Source organism: Sitophilus oryzae, unplaced genomic scaffold (genome assembly GCF_002938485.1).
Source record: "Sitophilus oryzae breed Bouriz unplaced genomic scaffold, Soryzae_2.0 scaffold_179_pilon_pilon, whole genome shotgun sequence".
Taxonomy (NCBI): Eukaryota; Metazoa; Arthropoda; class Insecta; order Coleoptera; family Curculionidae; genus Sitophilus; species Sitophilus oryzae.
In genome coordinates, this window is record NW_022146501.1 from 2,321,507 (window position 1) to 2,342,834 (window position 21,328).

The window sequence follows — 21,328 nt, forward strand, 5'->3', positions numbered from 1 at the left end:
TGGCCCATCGAAAACGTTCTGCAAGGCGTAACAGCCAGGGTATTTTTTTTTCAAAAAATCCAAAAACACGTCAATTTTATTTGTGACGGGGACAACTTTTGCCCCAAAAATGATTGCAAAATCTTCAACCCTCTAAGCGGGGGTGTCATCCCCCAACTTTTTTCAAATGGGAAGGGGGGTGAAGTGGCGCCGCAATGAAAAGAGCTTTCTATTCTCTATATTTCCCCGCCTCGTTTATGAAAATCGGTCGAGTCATTGAGAAAATATGAAAGATTGAAATTTGAAAAGTTTATTTAAACATTTATCAGAGTAAATGATAAGGATAAATTCCTTCGACCAATTTGAGGTTTTTTCTTATTATTTCTAGATGTTTACGCATTTTTTCACTTGCCAGGTTGAACGATCAGGTGCGGTAGTTGCTAGATAGCTGTTCTGTGACTTCTGCGTTGAAGTCCTCAATATCGTTAAACTGACCCACAATAGAATTTCCAAAAACACTAGCCCACACGATCAATTTCTGAGGGTTTTGTGTCTGCACCTGTGTGTGAAACCACCTTGTGTGAAAAACCCTGGGGTTGTCCTCAGCCCAGTACCGACAGTTTTAATATCCTTTGGACACTTGATGACACGATTCACGCCGGTCTCATTGGCTAATTTTCTTGTACTCAGCGTACTATCCATGGCTACTTGGCCCAATATGGAATACCTCCATAGCTTCATTTACTACAGGATTTTCCCTCTGCCTCTTTTTATTCATAACGGAACCAGTTTCGCGAAATTTTGCTAATAACTCCCGAACAATTTTGCCATAAAGGTGTTTATCAGGATGGCGTTCATTGAATATCTGCGCAAACCGATTGCCACATTCATTATTTTTAAAATAAAGTTCGACTATTTCCACTTTTTCTGCAAGTGAGTACACCATAATTGTTAAAATGTTTAACGATATTGAGAAGAACTTCAACGCATAATCACAGAACAGCTATCTAGCAACTACCGTACCTGATCGTTCAATCTTGTGGCAAGTGAAAAAATGCGTAAACATCTAGAAATAATAAGAAAAAACAGCAAATTGGTCGAAGGAATTTATCCTTATCATTTACTCTGATAAATGTTTAAATAAACTTTTCAAATTTCAATCCTACATATTTTCTGCCCTTTTTATTGCGGTACAACTTGACCCCCCTTCCCATTTGAAAAAAATTGGGGAATGATACCCCCGCTTAGAGGGTTGAAGATTTTGCAATCATTCTGGGGCAAAAGTTGTCCCCCTCACAAACAAAATTGACGTGTTTTTGAATTTTCTGAGAAAAAATACCCTGGCCGTTATGCCTTGCGGAACGTTTTCGATGGGCCACCCTGTATATAGGTATTCAAAAACTGACAGTCCCAAAACTGAGGATCACATCGTTCGACGTAACTGCATTGTGTGTGGCCTGACTAAGTTTAGATCTTCGGTTTAGATCACACAGTCCTAGAACTGTCGGCGAATTGAATGGGCATCTTAAGAAGCGTTCTAACAAAAACAAAGCCGGAATCGTTAAAACAAGAGAAAGAGTGCATCTACCAAGTACCTTTTGAATACAATGAATCGTATATTGAAGAGACTAAACATCCTAAATGTACGACTTAGCGAGCACAAAAAACAAGTACAAAAAGATGAAACAATAAAGCCACGTATTGCGGACAACAGCACAATATAAAGTGGTCGAAAACTCGGGTTATCCACAGGGAACCTCACTGGAGAAAGCGTAAATTTAAAGAAGCCGTTTTTATAGCAAACCGTAATAACATCTTTAGCGATCCTACTAGGGAAATATCTACAATATGGCAAGCACAAAATTCATTATTGAAACTGTTAAACCACGACACTAGAGTGGAAGAAAAGAATGAATCATAATTTAAGAATATTTATCAGATCAGTGAGTAACTATCAATTACAATAAACCAGTTAACACTGAATGGGAGTTCCCACAAGCCACCGCTTTAAGACAAATTATTCATAATTTATTGAATATGCATGATTTCGTGATTTCAAAGCGCTAATGGATTACGTACGGTATTGCGAATGATTTTTAACAAGATTTTTGTATTTCTAAATGTTATCAGGCCAATACCTAGTATAGAACGAGGGATTTTACATTCATTGACGTAGAATTTTACGAGAAAATACAAGAAATGTGTGTCTAACGGAAAAACTATAAACCCAAACCCCCTTATTGTAGTATCGTATAAATAGAATGGCAAGGTTGATTGTATTTAGTTTTGAAAATATGATTTACCGAACAGTATTATTATTTTTTGTAGTGTATTCGGGTGTTAGTAGTTTTTCGCCATTTTTTGGTGGACACCATGCACATCATCATGGGTTTATGCACCATCGTGGACCTCATTTTCATAGGCCTAATCCAGAAATAGATAGTAATGAGGATACGTTGCAGTTGGTACATGTGGTAAGAAAAATTAACTTAATACACAGGGTATTTAAAAAAGCATGTGCCATCTCTCGTGGGGAGATTCTTCGCGTAAAAATGAGATTTATTTTTCGTATAAACATAAGTCCGATTCTGCTTCGTTTCGTAGCTACAGGGTGTGAAAGTCTTATTATTTTTTCGATTTATTCTAATTTTCTTGCAAGTACTTTTAGCGTTTCGAATGAAATTTTGAGGGTAAAAGTTACTATAAATGCGACACATTTTAATGCTAAAAAATTGTCCACATATTCACCAGTGACGTGCATATGGGTTATCACTGGAATATTTTTCTAAAAAAAAACGCGTATGCCACTGACTTTTTTTCTCTTGCTAGGGAAATAGTGTAAGCAGTTTAATGGCGATTAAAAATTGTCTCTTGATATTTTGTCGATTTCGACCTCATTGATGAAATAAACGCAATTTTATTAATTTGCCTTGATCCAAGTCTAAATAACAACCTTTAAAAAAATTTAATATCGTTAACTTGCGAAAGTTTAAAATAAGTACTCATAGATTACTCAAAAATCAAAAAAATATGAAAAAAAGTTCCTATAAACATGGGTATGTAAATGCATAGTTTTAGAGTTACTGTTAAATACCATTATTTTTTATTTGAAATTGCTGTAGGTTGGACTAATAGTAATAATAACTATTGGCAATAAAATCTAATAATAAATTAGGTAAAATATATGATTTATTATTTTTTTATTTTCATTTTAATTTTATTAATTGTGATTTGATTTTGATATCAATATGACTCCTGTAGGGGGCGCCACCTACGTAGGAGACGTATTTTTTATTTAAACAAAACTGTTTAAATTTAATTTAGATAAAATACAAAATTGTAACATTATTTTTTTTAAATTTCTGTAGTATTTAAAGTGTACAATGAGCCGTAATATTTTCACGATGTATCGTTATTTAATTTGATTTAAATTTTTTTGGAGATTTGGATTTGGATACCATACCTACCGTCAAAATAATTAATTAAAAAATAAGTAGCCCACATAGCAATGAAAGCATATTCATATCTATAGCATATACCTAGCATGTGCGTGAACTTATATCCTATACTTATATTCTGAGCATGTTCCAGGAATAAATGGACATGTGCCACCTATATTCTTTAAAGTATATTCTTGTGCATATATTCTTATCATATGCCAAGAATATTTAGCTATATACTTCAATATACTTTGCTGGATATATACAACAACTCGGTCCTCCTGCTCAAAACATCGCATATTTTGGCTATTTTATCCGAAAAATAGGCGATATTCTGAAATTCAACCATGGTTCCAAACCGTGCGCGTCTTCAGCGGAGTTCAGCGCCTTCTGGTCGCGGCTCTTCGAAGCTGCAATACGATTAATACGAAACAGTGTTGCCAATTTAGTATCATTATTGTAGATTTACTACGTTTTGGATATGTTTACGTTAATTTTTGTATATTTTTGTTAATGGAACATGGGTTTTTGTTTTATTTTTAAATATTATCTACCAATGGGAGCTGTAAGTATATGATTTCCTATTATTTAAAATTTCCATTGGATACCTAGAAAAGTGTAGTATATTTCGTTCAGCACAGGTAGACAGTTTCTTTACGCATGTATTTGGATATTTTAGAGAAAGATGTCATGATGTGACGTAACTGTCTACCTGTGCTGAACGAAATTTACCTCCCTAATTTTTTATAGTATGTTCACAGAATATGCTATATGTATAAAAACAAGAATATTCTTAGCATATTTTAAAATATTCTTAGAACATTCTTAAGCCAAGTGCATAGCACATACTACTTGCGGCCAAAAGGTTATGCTGAGCACATTACCAGAATATATAAGTGTAATTCTTAGCACATGCTCAGAACATATTTCCAATATCCTTATACCAAAAATGTTTATTCTGAGCACCTGCTAGGTATATTATTTTGCTATGTGGGAGACACCCTCATACTGAAACATTAAATCTATATAATATAACCTGGTTAAAGTACTTTTTTATTTACAGTTGTTCAGGCATGGTCATAGAAATCCAGACGCAGTGAGCTTATATCCTAAAGGGCCTTATTACAATGAGAGCTTCTATCCAGAAGGCTATGGACAACTCACCAATGTAAAACATTTATTTTATAAGTCTATACATTGAAAAAATATTTATTAAATTTTTTACAGGAAGGAAAAATGACTGAATATACTTTAGGCACCGAATTGAGAAAAAGATACGACAAATTCTTAGGAGATACATGGAATATCAACTACTTGGAAGCAAGATCTAGCGATTATAACAGAACAAAAATGTCGCTTCAGCTAATGTTGGCAGCACTATACCCACCAAAAGGATCTCAAATTTGGTCTCAATTACCATGGCAACCTATACCTTTTAATTATGTACCAACTAGTCAAGATAAGGTATGTTTTAAGGTGGTTTATAATGCTTCATTTCAAAAAAATCTGTTACGTCGAGTGTTCATATTAACATAACTAATGAATATCAGTCTCCTTAGTAAGTGAGGAATTTGTCTATGAATATGAGCTAAGAAATATAACTATATGATTAATAATTATTAGCTCAAAACGCGGACGTTTACATAAGTTAAGCAAATTTATCATGCTAATGATCGTAAGTCGGTTAGCTGGTCAAGATATAGGCTGTGATTTTACTTTAAAGGGGAGAATCATTCAAATTATATTCCACCACAGTCTATAGACTTCTCTATTTCTATTTTTCACTTCTTAACGTCTTATATGTTTACAGGAATTATTCCCATTCGATGCTTGTATTAACAAGTATGAAGCACTAATGAAAGAAATTACACAAAGACCAGACATATCAAAGTATTTCAATAATAGATATGGAGAAACGTTTGATATCCTTACAGAAAGGGCTGAAAGAAAAATGGATATTGTCCAGGCTTTCTTTTTGTATGTTGGGTTTTATATACAGGAGGAACTGGGCTATTCCTTGGAAGATTGGACCAAATCTGTGTATCCAGAACCACTTCATTCTGCTGCTGTGGATATGTATTATATTATGACTAATAATACTGAAATAAAGAGCATAATTTCAGGTAAAATATCTTAATAATACATTTAAACAATGTAAGCCATAATTTATAATTTGCAGAAAAACTATATAAACATTTAATGCAAAGTTATAAATGTATTATGCTATAGGTACAGGCATCTATACCAATTAATAACCAAAGTTTTCCATTAAATGGCAATTAATAATTATTTTTTGTCATACGCTCCCAAAAACAGCTATTTTACGGACTCATTTCAGTCCGTAAAATGTTTCTTTTTCGGCCTAGGCCGTAAAGGTCGTCATGGCAACCTTTATGGACTAAAATGTCTAAATTCGTTATTTGGTTGTTTTATTTTGTCATTCGAAATTTGTCACAAAATCTTGCTTTCTTTGAACGCATATAAGCTTTTCAGATGTTCCACCCTATGGATCATACATTCTATTTGAGTTACATCTCATAAACGGCGTTCATGGAATTAAAGTAACTAATTAAAAATAATCACAATAAATATACTCACCTTTTATTTCAGCTATTTTATCAAAACTACAAAAAATATCAAAAGCTAAGTTATTTGTTTAAAGTAAGTACCTAGGGTACCTATTTAAAAGAGGCTTTAAATTAAAATATTCTTAAATTACAGTCACAAACAAGACATAATCATGTGGTACATTTTTTTGGCCTAAGACAAGCATATTTTCTATACAACTCAACTGATTGACAACGTTCCCTTCTGTTCACCACCGGAAACACTCTTTGATATTAGTTTTGTATCCGCAGCAAAATCAAAGGCAGCTGTTGTCTTTTTTTCTATGATGTCTTGCACTCGTAGAGAGTACAATTCTTCTTCTACATGCTCCACAAAGGCCAATGACAAGAGCTACCTAAAAGTTCTAAAAAACTGTAAAAAGCGTATGACAAAAAATAGTGTATGTAACACGTACCTAAATTATGTTTTTTAGGACTCATCTACTATTTCGGACTCGGCTAACGCCTCGTCCGCAAACAGTAATGATTCGTCCTAAAAAACATCATTTTAGGTACTAGTTACATAAATAGCTATTATAATACATTTTTATAGGATACTTGTTGAAAAAAATTCTAAGTGACACAAAAGCCAAAATAGACAACCAAATTCAACCATCCCAAAGAAAAATGTTTATCTATTCAGGACATGAGCTAAACGTTGCAACAATGTTGCTTTCTTTGAACGCATATAAGCTTTCAGATGTTCCACCCTATGGATCATACATTCTATTTGAGTTACATCTCATAAACGGCGTTCATGGAATTAAAGTAACTATACTATTAATTAAAATAATTACAATAAATATACTCACCTTTTTATTTCAGCTATTTTATCAAAACTACAAAAATGAAGAGCCTATTCAACTAAAACTGCCAGGATGTGATTCTTTTTGTCCCTTTCAAGAATTCTACAAATTGGTCGATGAAATATTGCCCAAATCTGATGAAGACTGTTATGAAAATATAGCATAATGAATCTCACAAAAAAAGACTGCTTAGTTTTAAGTATTGTAAAAACTAATTTATATTATTTATTAATAAATCAACAAAAACAAACTAAACAACGTTTTATTTGTACTTATAATTTAGTTAAACTTAATCAAATAGTATTGGCAGCAGAGTTTTTTTGTACGGTTCAGGAAGCACTCCATCTAGTTCCGATTTATCTAACCACTGATATTCACTTTTCTTATCAGATATTTGACCAGATTTATATCTAGCAAAATATATAAAAATCTAAAAGAAAAATATTTATAACAAACATTTAGAAATATTGAAAAAAAAACAATACTTTTGCTCCTAGACTATTTCTCTCTTTTCTTACATCATGTGGATACAAATACTTGTAAAAACCACAAGGAATATTTCCATATATATGAGCTTTAATGTCACTACCACATTTTTCTTTTAAAACTCTCTCAGCACACTGTCGTAAAGTTTCACCATCCTCCCGTTCACCTTGAGGCAATATAAAAAAATCTTGACTACCCACTTTTTGTTTTAATACCAAGACTAAATGTTTATCCAGTTTTCTTTTAAGTGATTTAATATCGTTACTTCTATCTGCACCTAGAATATTGCAACTAAATAAAGATAAGTAAATTTAATTTTAAAAATTACTCGTTTTCTTATCAGCTGGTGTAAATTTTGCCAATTCCTCTTTACATGAGTCAAGAAAGTCCTGAGCACTCTGTTTTACCACTATATCAACATCCGTTACATCTTGTGTTTTCGAGTTTCTAAAAATATTTTGAAATAAATAAAATGTTTAAAAAAAATTAGAGACTACACGAACTTTTCCTTTTCTAGCCTAATTTCAAAATCATTTTTCAAACTCCTCTCGAATTCAACAGCCCCGATATAATCCTGAAAGGCTTTTTCTAATTCGTTTAATTCAGGAATTATAACGGGCTTCCTCTCAATTAGGACTGCGGTAAGCAAGTCCCATTTTTGTTTTAATTCAGCTGTAGTTTTTAAATTGGCTAAAAAAAGACAACTATATATACTTTTAGAAAGTAGGACAGTTAACAATCCATACCTTTATTTATAATTTGGATATTCTTGGTCTTGGTATTCAGAATAATTCGAAGAGTATTCCTAAACATTTTTGCTAAATATTTTTAATATTTCTGAAATTATTAAAAAACTAGGGTTATGTGGTTATGTCATTTCCATGGATTAGTGTATATTTAGTTGCCTACTTATTTTTTCAAATAAAGAAGTATTTAAAATAATAATTTTTATTAGTTCTTAAGTAAAGTAATCCAGTATTATAGTATTATAATTACTTAATCTTATTATATTAAGTAATTGTAATAGCACCAAGAAGTATTATAACAACTGTAATTACTTTTCTTGTTAATTTTAATTTTATATTTTTATATACAAATTGCTGTTTTGTTTACAGGAAAAAAGGTAAATAAATCCTACATGGAGAGACATTTTATAAATTAATTATTTATGTTATAAAAGTAATATTATTAAAAATTATAATATATATAATATTTTATGATCTAATTATATTCCGAGATCTTTGTTAGTATGCTACATTACAAAGCATTTCTCCAATTGGGGGTGTAACTCAGTGGTAGAGTGTCCGCTTCGCATGCGGAAAGTCCTGGGTTCAAATCCCAGCTCCTCCAAGTAACTTTTTTATTTTTTTATTTCAATAAAAATAATATATAAAATAATTTTTTATTATAAAAAGAACACAGTAAATTTATTATAAAAAATAATATAAGAAATACTTAAAAATATTTTTCACCTAAATTTAATTTCACCATTATGTGATAACACAGCCACCTCTATACCACTACTTGCAGTACTTATTTTCCTTCTTTTCGCATACTCGCTTTGTCTAGGCACAAAGAACCCTACAACTCCACCCAGCAACACCACAAATGCCACAACGAATATCGGTATTTCACAGCGTGTGTCCATAAAGTATCCAAACAAGTAACTGCTAGTCATGGCTCCAAGTCTCCCAGAAAACATAATCAAACTAAGTCCAATTCCAACCACCGAGGTAGGATACAGTTCCACAGCTATACTTCCTATGGTCATATTAGCAATGATCATTCCAGCTTGGAAAATCGATGCTACAACTAGATTCTGCATAGAGCTGGTAAGGAAATAGAAAATTCCACTGCTGACTCCTCCGACCAACATGGCTGTCAAGGGTATGATCTTGAAATGGAGCTTGGTAGCTAGCAAACTGCAAATGATGTTAATAAACAGCGACGTTGACCCAATGACCACGGTGTTGAACGTTACTGTTGAGTCGAAGGTTGATTCGCATGAGATGTTTTTCTCGTTGGTCAGCTGTGACAGTTCTTTGATTGATGGCGTAGCGTTGGGATAGAGTTTTTCGAACTGGTCAAATCTGACGAAGATTTCGGGAAGCCACAAACCCAATCCAAACATCCTGAAAGAGGAGAGTATTTTAAGTAAGTTACCAATATACTTAAAAATAAATGAATGAGATTATCAATTTTGAAATATGTAATAAACAATCCTAATTTAATACACATCTACAGGGTGTTTCAAAAAACATGTGCCATCTCTCGTGGGGAGATTTTTCAGGTAAAAATAAGGTTTATTTCGTATATCATCATAGGCCCGATCTTGTTTTGTTTGGTAGCTACAGGGGGTTAAAATCTTTAGCCTTTTTTCGATTTATTATGTTTCCATCTAAGGAAAAGTAAAAGTTACTATTATCTGACAAACGGATCTAAAACAGCAAGAGGAATTCGGGCAAAAAAAGTCGACGTTGCCACGTTTAATAATAGAAAAGCAAAAATTTCTTGATAATATAGCAAAAATAAAATAAAAAAATAGTATACAGGGTGGCGCCCCTCATTCGCCTCGGTTGATTATACGAAAACGGAAAGGTGTACAAACAAAATATTTTAGGGGTATATGTTGGAAGACAATGTGCACAATTTAAAATTATTTTGAAATATACAGGATCTTTCAGAACTAAAATCCATACCAAAGTTATATATTTTCTTATGGAACACCCGGTATTTTATTTCATTTTTGGATTTAGGGGCCCAAAAAAGGCTTTTATTATAAGGGTTAAATATGTTTAAAATCTTTAGTTTTTTAGATATTTAAAGATATTTAAATTTGTATGCTACTATAGAATAGACTATTAATACCCTGTACATTACTTTCCAGAATTAATTATTCTTATGCTGAGTTTAAAGGTAGAGAAATAAACTTTACTGAAAAATGGTATTGGATCCTTAAATTTATACAGGGCTATCAAAAGTTCCTGATCTATTTTAAGGATATATTTTATATAAAAACTTTGTTATTTCAAATGTAACACCCTGTATTTTTTTAAATAAATCGAAGCAGATTCAAATGCTCTTTCAAACTATATTAGGGTTTCCTATACCTATCTAGCTCAGATTTTGAATAAAAAGCGATTTTTAAATAAAATTGTAATCAAGATGGCTGGTGTCGCCATGGCAATTTTCTAGTGACAGTTTATATATTATATAATAATTACTATAATTTATAACAGTTTACTTAAATTTACCTACAATAGTTTATTAAGTAAGTATTCATTATTTTATCAAGAAAAATAAAGCAGTATCTGCTGGCGGAACGAATAGATATGTTACTAGTGATATTATTTTGTGAGGAAAATTGCTTCTTGGCCGCTAGGGCATATGCTCAAAGATATCCAAATAGGAATCTTCCTGATAAGAGTTTCTTTGAAATCCTATATCGCAGAGCTGGTAGTGTGGTTTATAAAAAACCTATTAGGCAGAAACCTGTCGTTGGAAGTGAAGAAAATGAATTTGCCGTAATTGGCTCTTTTATAGAAAATCCATGTATCTACAAGTCATCTTAAGATAATTCAAATATTACTTCTTCGTTTTTCTTGATATAATAATAAACACATATTTAATAAATATTATTTATTAAACTATTGTAGGCAAATTAAATAAAAGTAAACTAGTATAAATTTAAATAAGTCCATAAACTTATTTCGATTTTGAAAATAACTACTAACTATCACTAGAAACTTGCCATTAGAACACTAGCCATCTTGATTACAATTTTATTGAAAAATCGCTTTTTATTCAAAATCTCAGCCAGATAGGTATAGGAAACCCTAATATAGTTTGAAAGAGCTAATATATTATGTCAATTTGTCACTTATAGTAATTTTAACCCTCAATATTTCAGTAAAAGCACTTGAAAGATAATTGTAATAAAAGACCCCAAGTAGCATTTTCACGACTTGCGACCACATGTTTACTAAACACAACGTTGGATTAGTTACAAAAAATAGTTAGCTCCCTACCTTGGGTATTAAAATAAATTTAAACGTTTTTATAACGTTGTGCCGACCTTGGACTAGTACTACAGCAAAATAGAAGCTTCTGCGACGTCGAATAAACGTTGTCTTGTAACCTTTTTTACTTAAATGATCTTTAGGTGATTCGGACAACGTAGTTACAACGTTGAACAATATGAGTTTTCCGACGTCAGTTTCAGGACCTTTCCAACGTTATGCAAACGTCGTCTGTTTTACTAATTCCAACGTTGTTTAGATTTCCTTATTCTTACGTTGGTAGGACGTCGAGTCACTACCTTTTTGCAACTGTATTGAACCATAACCTTAAATCTTAAATTTTCACTTCATTGTTCTGTTCAGTCAGACAGTTCAGTGCTGTTTTTGTTTTTATAAAAAAAAACTAAATTAAAATGGGACATAAGAAAGGTACATATAAAACTAAATTTAAATATACATCGACATATATTACCGATGTTTATCTACTCCCTCGTTTATTTAGATTATAGAGGGCGGCACAAGCTAGACTCTAGGATGACTAAATTAGGCAATCTTGCGACTAGTATACTACCTGTTAACGCCGAACTGCGACTTTGTTAGTCCAGTAAGCGACTACTCGAACTACTCCATCTTAATCTCCAAAACAACAAAGGGAAAGCCGCCATGTTGTTAAATAAGGAAATGTTTCGTTCCTAAAATAACAATTCCTGCTTTTTGAATACATTAACTTGAAATATTTGACCCTAAAAAACACGCGGAAACAATTTTTTCGACTGCGAATAAATTATTCTCATTTTACTAAAAAAAAAATTCAAGAAAATTTTTAAAATTTCTTTAATTTTAAGGCCCATTAGTATTTTTCAAAGTAGAAACAATACATTTATCAATAAAGTTGTTTGCGTTTAACTTTTTTGCCTTGGGTAACGAGTTACAGAGTCGGTTAAAGTGTTTCAATAATTATGATCTTCAAACATCCTCCACACTTAAATACTTTTGTTTTGTTTTCCTTCACTGCCATCTGACATATGTCTCTAACTAAATCATAAAAATAATATTTTTACTATAATTATCCCAATTTAGGATAAAACGCGACTTAGACGCCATATTAGTTTTGTATTTCTGTGAATTAGGATTTTAAACAACGTTGCAGTTTGTACTAAATTAGGCTTCTAGCCAACGTCGGTATCCAACGTCGTTTCGACCCAAAAATTATTCTCCAAACTAGTGCAGACTAGGGTTGGCACGAGGTTGTGCCGACGTTGCGCCCCGACGTTTGTCGCGTGACACAACGTTGTCCCGACGTCCAAATGCTGCTTGGGACTTTAACCCCGTGTAGGTAAAAAAAAGAAGAATTGGACTTATTTTGATATAAAAAATCTTATTTTTACGTGAGGAATCTCCCCACGAGAGATGACATGTTTTTTGAAACACCCTGTATAAACTCACCCAAACATATTTCCAAACATAATAAAGCACGTCAGGAAAGTGACTTTCAAAAGTGGACTAACAAACAAGCTCTTGATCTGCTTCACCATATTCCTTAAAATCCTCTGAGATTTCCCCTCACACACTACATCATTTTGAATCTCCATTTTCATGTCAGTTGCCAGCTTTCTGACTGGGTAGTTTTCAGGATGATTTCCAGTGTTTCTTGAATACATCGTCTTCAACACTTCCAAACACTCTCGATGATTTCCTTTAGCGAAATGAAACTTTGGTGTTTCGGGAGTTTTTAGTAACCATATCGTTACTAGGAACTCTGGCAAGGTGAGGATGATCAAAAAGAACCTCCAAGGTACCATGATGAATGTGTTGGCGATGTTAAAGTTTATTCCTTGGATTGGCAGGATAAAATATGCCATTAGTGGTAGGAGAAGCCAGGAGAGAGTGAAGAAAACACCGCAGCAACAGACCATGGGTGTTTTGTATTTGGGAGGTTGAAATTCGGCTACGTAAGTAAAGATAATACTACCAGGTGCACCTGTAAAAATGACAATATAATAGAAATTTACGTTATAAGTTGTTTACAGATAGACAAAAAAATTGAACTTACCTACTATAAATCCATTCAAAAACCTACACACCAATAACACGAACGATCCAGGCAGCACAGAGCACACCAGGGTAACTGTGGCATCTATAAAATGTGCCAATATCAAGATGTTCTTCCTGCCGAAGTTATCGGCTAAGGCGCCCCATAAAAAACAACTGGCGATGCCTCCAATCATGAAGGCCATATTGAGTATTCCCAGCTCATAAGAAGTTAGGTTCAGGTCACATTGGGCGGCTGGAAAGACGTATGAAGAGAGTCCATTCTGGAAACCCATGGAAACGATGGATAAGGCGCTGACAGCGAGGATTTCGTAGTGGAAGCGTCCATATCCTTAAAATTAACATGCAAATATTTAGAAATGCGCTACAAATGTAATTTTTTACAAGAAATTCAATTACTTCTAATACAATAATTATTTCTATTCTAAATATCTTGAGAACGGTTGCTCGTAGCGATTTTTACCAACTGACATTTTTTACGTAAAAAGTCACGGAAATGTATATTTTTTCACTCAGTAATTTTATACAGGTACGGACGAAAAGTTATTACTCTTCAATACATATTGACATCAAAATCAAATTTATCATGCCAAAAAACTCCGAAACATTAATTTCCATCCAAAAATTGACGGTACTCCAGAAATTATTTGGAAAAAATCGAAATAAAAATGAAACTTCTACACCCTGTATCTCCGAAACTAAACATTTTGGAACATACATTTTTATACCAACTTTCTTAATTATTTTTATCTGTAGAATATGCTGCCGAAGTTTCCGGAATCAGTTCGGACCACCCTGTATAGCCTGTTCTATTTAAAATAAGCAAATTGGTCACCACTTTTACGGCTAGTCCAGAAATGCCAGGAAACTCTTTATACAGGGTGAGTTTCCTACGATGTTCTCTATGGGTATCTCGGAAACTACTGGAGTTAGAGAGTCGGTTAAATGCATTAAATGGGGAAAGAATTGCAGTTTTGTGGGGTCACAAATATGCGCCTTTCAGATTTTTGAAAAAGTTCATGGCTTACTAGATATTTCGAAAAAAACAAATTTCGGCTATTTTAAAAATTAAACGCTATATACGGGAGCTATTATTATTATTATTATATTATAAACATATCCAAAAGAAATATCATAATGTACTTAAGGTGAATATTTTTAGCGTATATTTTGAAAATAACAGCATTGAATAACTTTTATTTTGGTTTAGGTTCTAAATATATCGTTTGATAAGTTCAACGTCCAAAATAAATGATTACAATAATTATTTTCACTGAGATATACGAGGTCTTTTGAAATTCGTGTAGGCAATAAGATATCGAGGTCCATGCATTTGTTACAACATACTGAACGTGATGTAATATACTCATATGTTTAGAAACACTTGCAAAGATGCTTTTTAGTTTTGACGAATGAAATTAACTTTTATTGTATCTTTTATTGGTTTTCAAATTCCAGCAAGTTTTTTGAAACACACTATATATATAGTAACCGTATAAACCATTTTAAAAAATGTGATTTTAGTATTTTTTCTATTAAAAATGAATCATCTTCTAATTTTTTTGTCGTTATTTACGATTTATATAAAAAATATGTGTTTTTAATGCAATTTAAGGTAACTTAAATTTGTATAATAACTGGGCATCAAAAATAGGAATACAGAACTAATTGTCAACATAAAAAACGTTTTTGATGCAATAAGAAAGTGTACACTAATGCATAATATTCTGTACGAAGTATTTAAGTGTAATGAAAGTGCAGAACTATACAGGATGTTCCCGGATTGTCTTTACAAGAGGAAAAATGCATTCTTCATAAAAAATGTTGCTTGTTCTAAAATGATTAAATCCCCTTTATAATTTTTGAAATTTCCATACCGTTTTAGAGGGAATAAAAAAAAACATTAAAATATAGTTGAATTTTTTCCTAAAGTCTTAAAAAATTAAAAGGCGTTTTTATAGTAATATATTTTCGATTTCATTCTTTGATAGATGGTTATAAATAATTTTGATTAACGTCATATTTTTGGATTTTGTTAAGTAACACATTTTCGGATAACTACACACACCGGAAAATCTAGGGATATCATTTTATTAAAGTTAAAAATAAATGTTTTGAATAAACAACCACATATTTGTAGGCCGATTCTTTCTACTTCGATTGAAACGAAGTAGTCCCACTAGTTATTTCTAAATCTGGGATATTTGCAGAAGTGTTTGTGCATTTTTTGTCAAATGTATAAAAAGCACCTAGCCTCAATTGTTCGAATTTTACCTGTACTGGCTATGTTTTTATGATAACTGGCCAGAATTCATTCAAATAAGTCTGTTTAGTATTAAACGATATTACGGAGCGTAGACATCTTAACAGAGACGAAATGCTAAGGGCCATGGGTATGCTCGAAACTGGAATGCGCCAAATCGACGTAGCTAGAGCATTAAATAAAACGCAAAGTGTAATATCGCGATTAAGTGCACGCTACCGTGAAAGTGGTGATGTTGCTGAAAGACACACAGGGCGACAGCGCATTACTACCCCTCAGCAAGATCAATTTTTACAATTAAATGCTCGACGCCGACCGACTCTTACAGCACCAGAGCTTAGTTTAATTCTCCAGGAAACACATAATGTAACCGTTAGTCTTGACACTGTTCGCAATAGATTAAGAGAAATTAACTTAAGAAGCAGACGCCCCTGGAGAGCTCAACCCTTAACGAGAGGAAATCGAGAGGTACGATATTTGTGGGCTCAAGATCATGTTCAGTGGTCGAATGAGCAATGGGCCAATGTTCTCTTCGCGGATGAGTCACGCTTTGGAATTCATCCAGATTCGAGAAGGCTTAGGGTATGGAGAGAACCGGAAAATCTTATTCGGTTGGATCATGTTCAGGAAGTGCACCCTTATCAAGGTGGAACAGTTATGGTCTGGGGAGGAGTCCAGTTAAGCCGAAAAACCGATCTCGTTTTTCTTGAAAGGTTTATAACAGGAATCACATATCGTGATTTAATTCTTGAGTCTGTCCTGTTACCATATGCCAATGATTTTGGGAGAAACTTCATTCTCATGTATGACAATGCACGGCCTCATACAGCCAGAGTGGTAAGTGAGTTTATCAATGCTCATCAATTAAACATCTTACCCTGGCCGGCACAATCTCCTGACCTCAACCCCATCGAGCACGTATGGGACGCGGTCCAAAGAAAAATTTTGAGAATGGGTATGCTTCGTGAAACTCGTAGGGATCTGGTTCGGGCCGTGAATGCAGCGTGGCAGGCTGTACCTCAAGAAGAGATCGACAACCTGATCAGGAGCATGGAGAGACAATGTAGGGCTGTAATGAACAGTAGAGGAGGCCATACCCTTTATTAAGTAAAAATGGTTTTATCTTTTTTTTTAATTCACAGTTTAGAATAAAAAAAAATGTGTGTATTTTTTTGAGTTCAATAAAAATCAAGGTAAATTTGAAAAATTCGGTAAATTTCGCATTTGTATTTCCAATACGTCCTGTAAACTATTTGTTTATTTTAATTTTATTATATCAAAAATGCAAATAATAAAATTACTGACGATGGCTGGATAAAATTGTAATATCCCTAGACTTTTCCGGTATGTGTATTATTGCCCTCTCCGTAGCATTTAAAAGAGCAAAAAATATGACGCTAACTAAAATTCTCTCAATATCAAAATTTTCTCAAATAATAATCTATCAAAGAATGAAAATGAAATTATATTACCAAAGAAACGCGTTTTGATTTTTAGGACTTTTTAGAAAAGAATTCAACTATATTTTCATCTTTTCTTTAATTTTCTCTAAAACGGTAAAAAATTTGGAAAAGAATAAACGGAATTAACCATTTTAGGTAATACTGTAAACTCTAATAATCAACTAAAGATATAATACAATTTCAATAAATATAGGTAATTAAAAATCGGTTACACTTTGCAGATAACCAATATATTATCTTACCAGTTTTCTCCAGGGCCGTATCCAAGTCTTCCAAATCAATCATCTTGACTAACTTTCTTTAAAATTAAAACTTTTGCTTACATTTTTTAAGAAACTTAAACCTATACCATCATCTGTCTTAAAATAACACAACAATATGCTCTTACAAGAACCGATGCTGTTTTTTGAACAAAACGTCAGTCTTATTAGACAAAGAAAATTATTTTATTAAAGCTCTTATTCACAATTATTCACATACATCACAAATCTTTCTGGGCCGCATATGATGCAAATAGCGTTAGGAATAATACTTGGGTCACTCCATGGGTTATCGCAAAATATTATTATTTATATACAACAAACAATAACGAAGTAAAATCTTGTCAATACAAATTATTACTTTAATCTTCCTTAGAGATAAATCCCAGCTGTTGAAAAATCTATTTTAATCGTCTATTGTCTTTGTTTAATTCTTGGAATAATAAGAACAAAATATAAGTACCCTGTGAGTTCAACAGTTCTGTCAAAATCCGCAAAATCTCGAGTTGTTAGGAACTTTTGTTCATGTTTCTTGCCATAAATTTTCGAATTATAGAACATAAAGATTATTTAAAAAAGGGCGATTTTTGCAAATATAAGATTTTGCAAAGATAAGCATTCATGGGACACAGGGCATAGAGTAGATTTTACCAACCAAGAAATTGAGATGAAAGAACCAAAGAAGCCTCTAAAAGAAAAGTAAAAGAATCTTTTTTATTCAATCAAACAGAAATAAATGTATTGCTCAGGGATCTGTAGAATTTGGTAATGTATGGCTATCGATTCTTTGCTTTTAATAAACAGAATATAACATATACAGGGTGTTTCAAAACAAATGCGAAAAACTTTAGGGAGTGATTCCTTGTTCAAAATAAAGGGTAGTTTGCTTTATAAATGTTGGGTCAAAAGTCAACCATTAGGGAGATATCGCGGTACAAAGATGGCGGAAAAATAATGTTTTTATTTTTTATCTTGAAAACGGAAAGAGATGCAACAGACTAATGCAATTTTATGGAAGCATTACTGTTATGAAAACACACTTTCAGGTAATTTTTTTACTTTTTTAAAATGAGTGGAAGGGGTTGAAATAAACTACCCCTATCATTCTTGTTAACGTAATTTAAAGAAAAATCTTATCAAACACATGCAAATGCTTTAATTTGGATAGTTTAGTTTGTTTAGAACCTTTTTTACCTCTTGTGTTTTTTTGATAAAACTCACCGATTGGAAATTAAAAAATAAAATGTAAAGCATTACATGTCAGGACAAAAAACATTTTTAGATTAAGAATCTAGTGATAATAACGATAATAATAATCATCTAGATAATAACGTATTGCAGTAGAGTAATGTCAAATAAAATAATATTAGGAACATTCTAAAAGTAACAGCGGCCGACTAGATTTATCCTAAAAAGTAACAGCGGCCGACTAGATTTTTTCCTAAAAAAATTACAGCAGCCCACTAGATTCTTTATCAGAAAATGTTTTTTGTCCTGACATGTAATGCTTTACATTTTATTTTTTAATTTCAAATCGGTGAGTTTCATCAAAAAAATACAAGAGATAAAAAAGTTTCTAAACAAACTAACTATCCAAATTAATTTTTTTGCATGTGTTTGATAATATTTTTCTTTAAATTTCGTTAACAAGAATGATAGGGGTAGTTTATTTCAACCCCTTCCACTTATTTTAAAAAAGTGAAAAAATGACCAGAAAGTGTGTTTTCATAACAACAATGCTTCCATAAAGTTTTATTAGTCTATCTCTTTTCGTTTTCAAGATAAAAAATGAAAACATTATTTTTCCGCCATCTTTGTACGGCAATATCTCCCTAATGGTTGACTTTTGACCCAACGTTTATGAAGCAAACTACCCTTTATTTTGAACAAGGAATCACCCCCTGAAGTTTTTCGCATTTGTTTTGAAACACCCTGTATAGTGGAGTGCTTTAAGCCCTTAAAGGATACAAACCTCGGAATTCATTTACTGTGAACGATTTTTTTATAAAACTTTTTGCATTATATTGTTAATAGTATAAATTACAAAGTTTACCCATTTAAATTCATTGTTTTCAATTTAGTATTAAATAAACACATATATGCAAATGCATACATACAAGATAGCTCCGTGTTCCAAAAAAGCTCTGTATCAGGATTCCTATTTGAGATTTTCCAGCGAAACCAAAAATATGTGTTTAACGAAAATATGTCAAAGCCAAAACAAAATATGTGTTTAATGGTAGCTCACATTTCAAAAATCTTTTTATAGATATACAGGGTGAGTTAAATATACTTTTACACTTCACTTTTAGTTTTTCAAATGAAATGTTTTATATTTGTTTAGTTTAGTGAATTTGCTATAAAATTCCAGTTCCAAAAATACCTTAATACCACAGAGTATACTGAGTGATTTTTGAATTATGACCACGTCCATAAGGACGTCAATCTAGACGTCCAGGAACCTTCGTAAGAGGACTTCTAATCGGGACGATCGACTTATTGTAAGTTTATCGCTAAGAAACCGCCGTTTTCCAGCTTTTCAAATTTATAATGAATTGCACTTAAGAAACGTACATATTAAAGACTATAAGAAGAAGACTAAACGAAGCAAATCTTATGTTAAGAAAGCCTGCTTCGGTACCAGAACTTACTAGATTTGTTGACTTGGACCAAAAGCAAAGGCATGGTCTTAATGTAAACATTACGAAAAAATTTTAGTATCTTCTTTAAAAACAAATATCTCCAATAAAAATAAAGCTAATGAGATGAACCAAAAACAAACTGTCGAGAAGGGATATATCTAGATGATAAAATTTCCATTACAAAAAACACAACTTTGATGTGTAACTTTCTTTGGGGACGCCCTGTAGAACTCTATATAATTTTAGAAAATGCTTTAAATTGACTTACATAAGCCCACAAAATTTCACTTCAATACAAACTTTTGTTCTTCTTACAAAAACGCTTCTTACAAAATGACGCGCCACCCTGTATAATTCAATTTCAATCAAAATTTCAATGATTAGAATATAAGCAGAATAGGTATAGCTTATGCATTAGATTCATTTATTTCAATAAATTTACTTAGAAAAGAAAATTAAAAAAATCAAAAAATTAAGAAGGAAATAACTAAGAATTTTCTAAAATTACTAAACTAAAAAATCAAAAGCAACGAAAAAAAATGGGTAATACATTCACAGTAATTGAATTCTGAGGTAAAAGTCTCTGAATACTCCACTAATAAGTAAAAATTAAAAACAAAATAAAAATAATCACATTTATACAGAAGGTTTGAGACTTTTTGGTTTTACCTCATTATCCTAAGTAAGTAACAAAATATAGTTACCTGTGAGTTCAATAGCTCTGTCCAAGTCTACAGAATCTGAAGTTGTAACAAACTTTTGGCACATGTTTCTTAAACAATTTAAAGATTAACACTACATAACCGATTCAAAGAAATTTAAATTCGGATTAATTTTGTTTTTAATTGAACAATCGCTTTCCTAATAACAAATTTGTTTGAGTTTTTGAAATGTGTTTATAAAACAACGCGATAGGTGAGCTACTATGTGGCAATGGTAGTAACTATAACTGTAGCTGACCTTCGTAGTGGAGACGATCAACCCTGCAATTCTTAAGTTTCAAAGGGTAATAACTCATCTGTGCGAAAAATACAGGGTGATTTATTTCTAGAAAATAATTTTCCTGTTTTTATGAAATTGGCACAGGGTATACAGTGCAACTGTATGAAATATAAGAGTTTCTTTTGCATATCTCTATCTATTATTTTTATATAAATAAATAAATAAAAAAGGCTTTATTGTGCAAAAAGCCAAAGTAGCTTCATCGACAAAGCATTTACACATCAAACAAAAGCACAAAAAACATACAAATAATAAAAAATACACAATACAAATCATACAATTAAAAAAAAATAAGTCATCAAAAATACAT

General features: G+C 32.1%; 3 protein-coding genes and 1 non-coding gene across 5 annotated transcripts; 2 read left to right on the forward strand and 2 right to left on the reverse strand.

Moving 5' to 3' along the window:
* The first annotated feature begins 2,225 nt into the window (after positions 1 to 2,225).
* LOC115882818 (venom acid phosphatase Acph-1-like) lies at positions 2,226 to 7,071 on the forward strand. The gene is made up of 6 exons (XM_030901064.1): positions 2,226 to 2,453; positions 4,483 to 4,587; positions 4,647 to 4,883; positions 5,230 to 5,542; positions 6,579 to 6,793; positions 6,851 to 7,071. Exons 1-6 carry the CDS (start codon positions 2,241 to 2,243, stop codon positions 6,995 to 6,997), a joined length of 1,230 nt encoding a protein of 409 aa, XP_030756924.1. The 5' UTR covers positions 2,226 to 2,240; the 3' UTR covers positions 6,998 to 7,071.
* Positions 7,072 to 7,077: 6 nt separating this feature from the next.
* LOC115882819 (39S ribosomal protein L46, mitochondrial) lies at positions 7,078 to 8,210 on the reverse strand. The gene is made up of 5 exons (XM_030901065.1): positions 8,064 to 8,210; positions 7,821 to 8,007; positions 7,646 to 7,764; positions 7,317 to 7,594; positions 7,078 to 7,261 (listed from the first exon to the last, which is right to left on the reverse strand). Exons 1-5 carry the CDS (start codon positions 8,128 to 8,130, stop codon positions 7,121 to 7,123), a joined length of 792 nt encoding a protein of 263 aa, XP_030756925.1. The 5' UTR covers positions 8,131 to 8,210; the 3' UTR covers positions 7,078 to 7,120.
* Positions 8,211 to 8,595: 385 nt separating this feature from the next.
* Trnaa-cgc lies at positions 8,596 to 8,667 on the forward strand. Its single transcript has one exon. It is a non-coding gene; the product is annotated as a tRNA-Ala (tRNA).
* Positions 8,668 to 8,705: 38 nt separating this feature from the next.
* On the reverse strand, positions 8,706 to 20,870 carry LOC115882809 (synaptic vesicle glycoprotein 2C-like). Of its 2 annotated transcripts, none has more exons than XM_030901055.1 (4): positions 20,721 to 20,870; positions 13,390 to 13,719; positions 12,783 to 13,317; positions 8,706 to 9,449 (listed from the first exon to the last, which is right to left on the reverse strand). In XM_030901055.1, the coding sequence occupies exons 1-4, from the start codon at positions 20,782 to 20,784 to the stop codon at positions 8,786 to 8,788; spliced, it is 1,593 nt and encodes a 530-aa protein (XP_030756915.1). In that variant the 5' UTR covers positions 20,785 to 20,870; the 3' UTR covers positions 8,706 to 8,785. The 2 variants fall into 2 exon arrangements, with proteins under 2 accessions (XP_030756915.1, XP_030756916.1); XM_030901056.1 differs by lacking the exon at positions 20,721 to 20,870 and adding an exon at positions 17,357 to 17,629.
* Between the last annotated feature and the right edge of the window lie 458 nt (positions 20,871 to 21,328).

Excerpts from the sequence above, each read along its gene's own strand:
- LOC115882819 (XM_030901065.1), bottom strand. The coding sequence starts at position 8,130 with ATGTTTAGGAATACTCTTCGAATTATTCTGAATACCAAGACCAAGAAT. Across the intron at positions 7,595-7,645 it reads ACCAGCTGATAAGAAAACGA|GTGCAGATAGAAGTAACGAT; the intron begins GTAATTTTTAAA and ends GCAATATTCTAG. Across the intron at positions 7,262-7,316 it reads GAAATAGTCTAGGAGCAAAA|ATTTTTATATATTTTGCTAG; the intron begins GTATTGTTTTTT and ends TTTTTCTTTTAG.
- LOC115882818 (XM_030901064.1), top strand. The coding sequence starts at position 2,241 with ATGGCAAGGTTGATTGTATTTAGTTTTGAAAATATGATTTACCGAACA. Across the intron at positions 4,588-4,646 it reads GCTATGGACAACTCACCAAT|GAAGGAAAAATGACTGAATA; the intron begins GTAAAACATTTA and ends AATTTTTTACAG. Across the intron at positions 5,543-6,578 it reads AATAAAGAGCATAATTTCAG|GATACTTGTTGAAAAAAATT; the intron begins GTAAAATATCTT and ends ACATTTTTATAG.
- LOC115882809 (XM_030901055.1), bottom strand. The coding sequence starts at position 20,784 with ATGTGCCAAAAGTTTGTTACAACTTCAGATTCTGTAGACTTGGACAGA. Across the intron at positions 13,720-20,720 it reads CAGAGCTATTGAACTCACAG|GATATGGACGCTTCCACTAC; the intron begins GTAACTATATTT and ends GTTAATTTTAAG. Across the intron at positions 9,450-12,782 it reads ATGTTTGGAAATATGTTTGG|GATGTTTGGATTGGGTTTGT; the intron begins GTGAGTTTATAC and ends CTCCTCTTTCAG.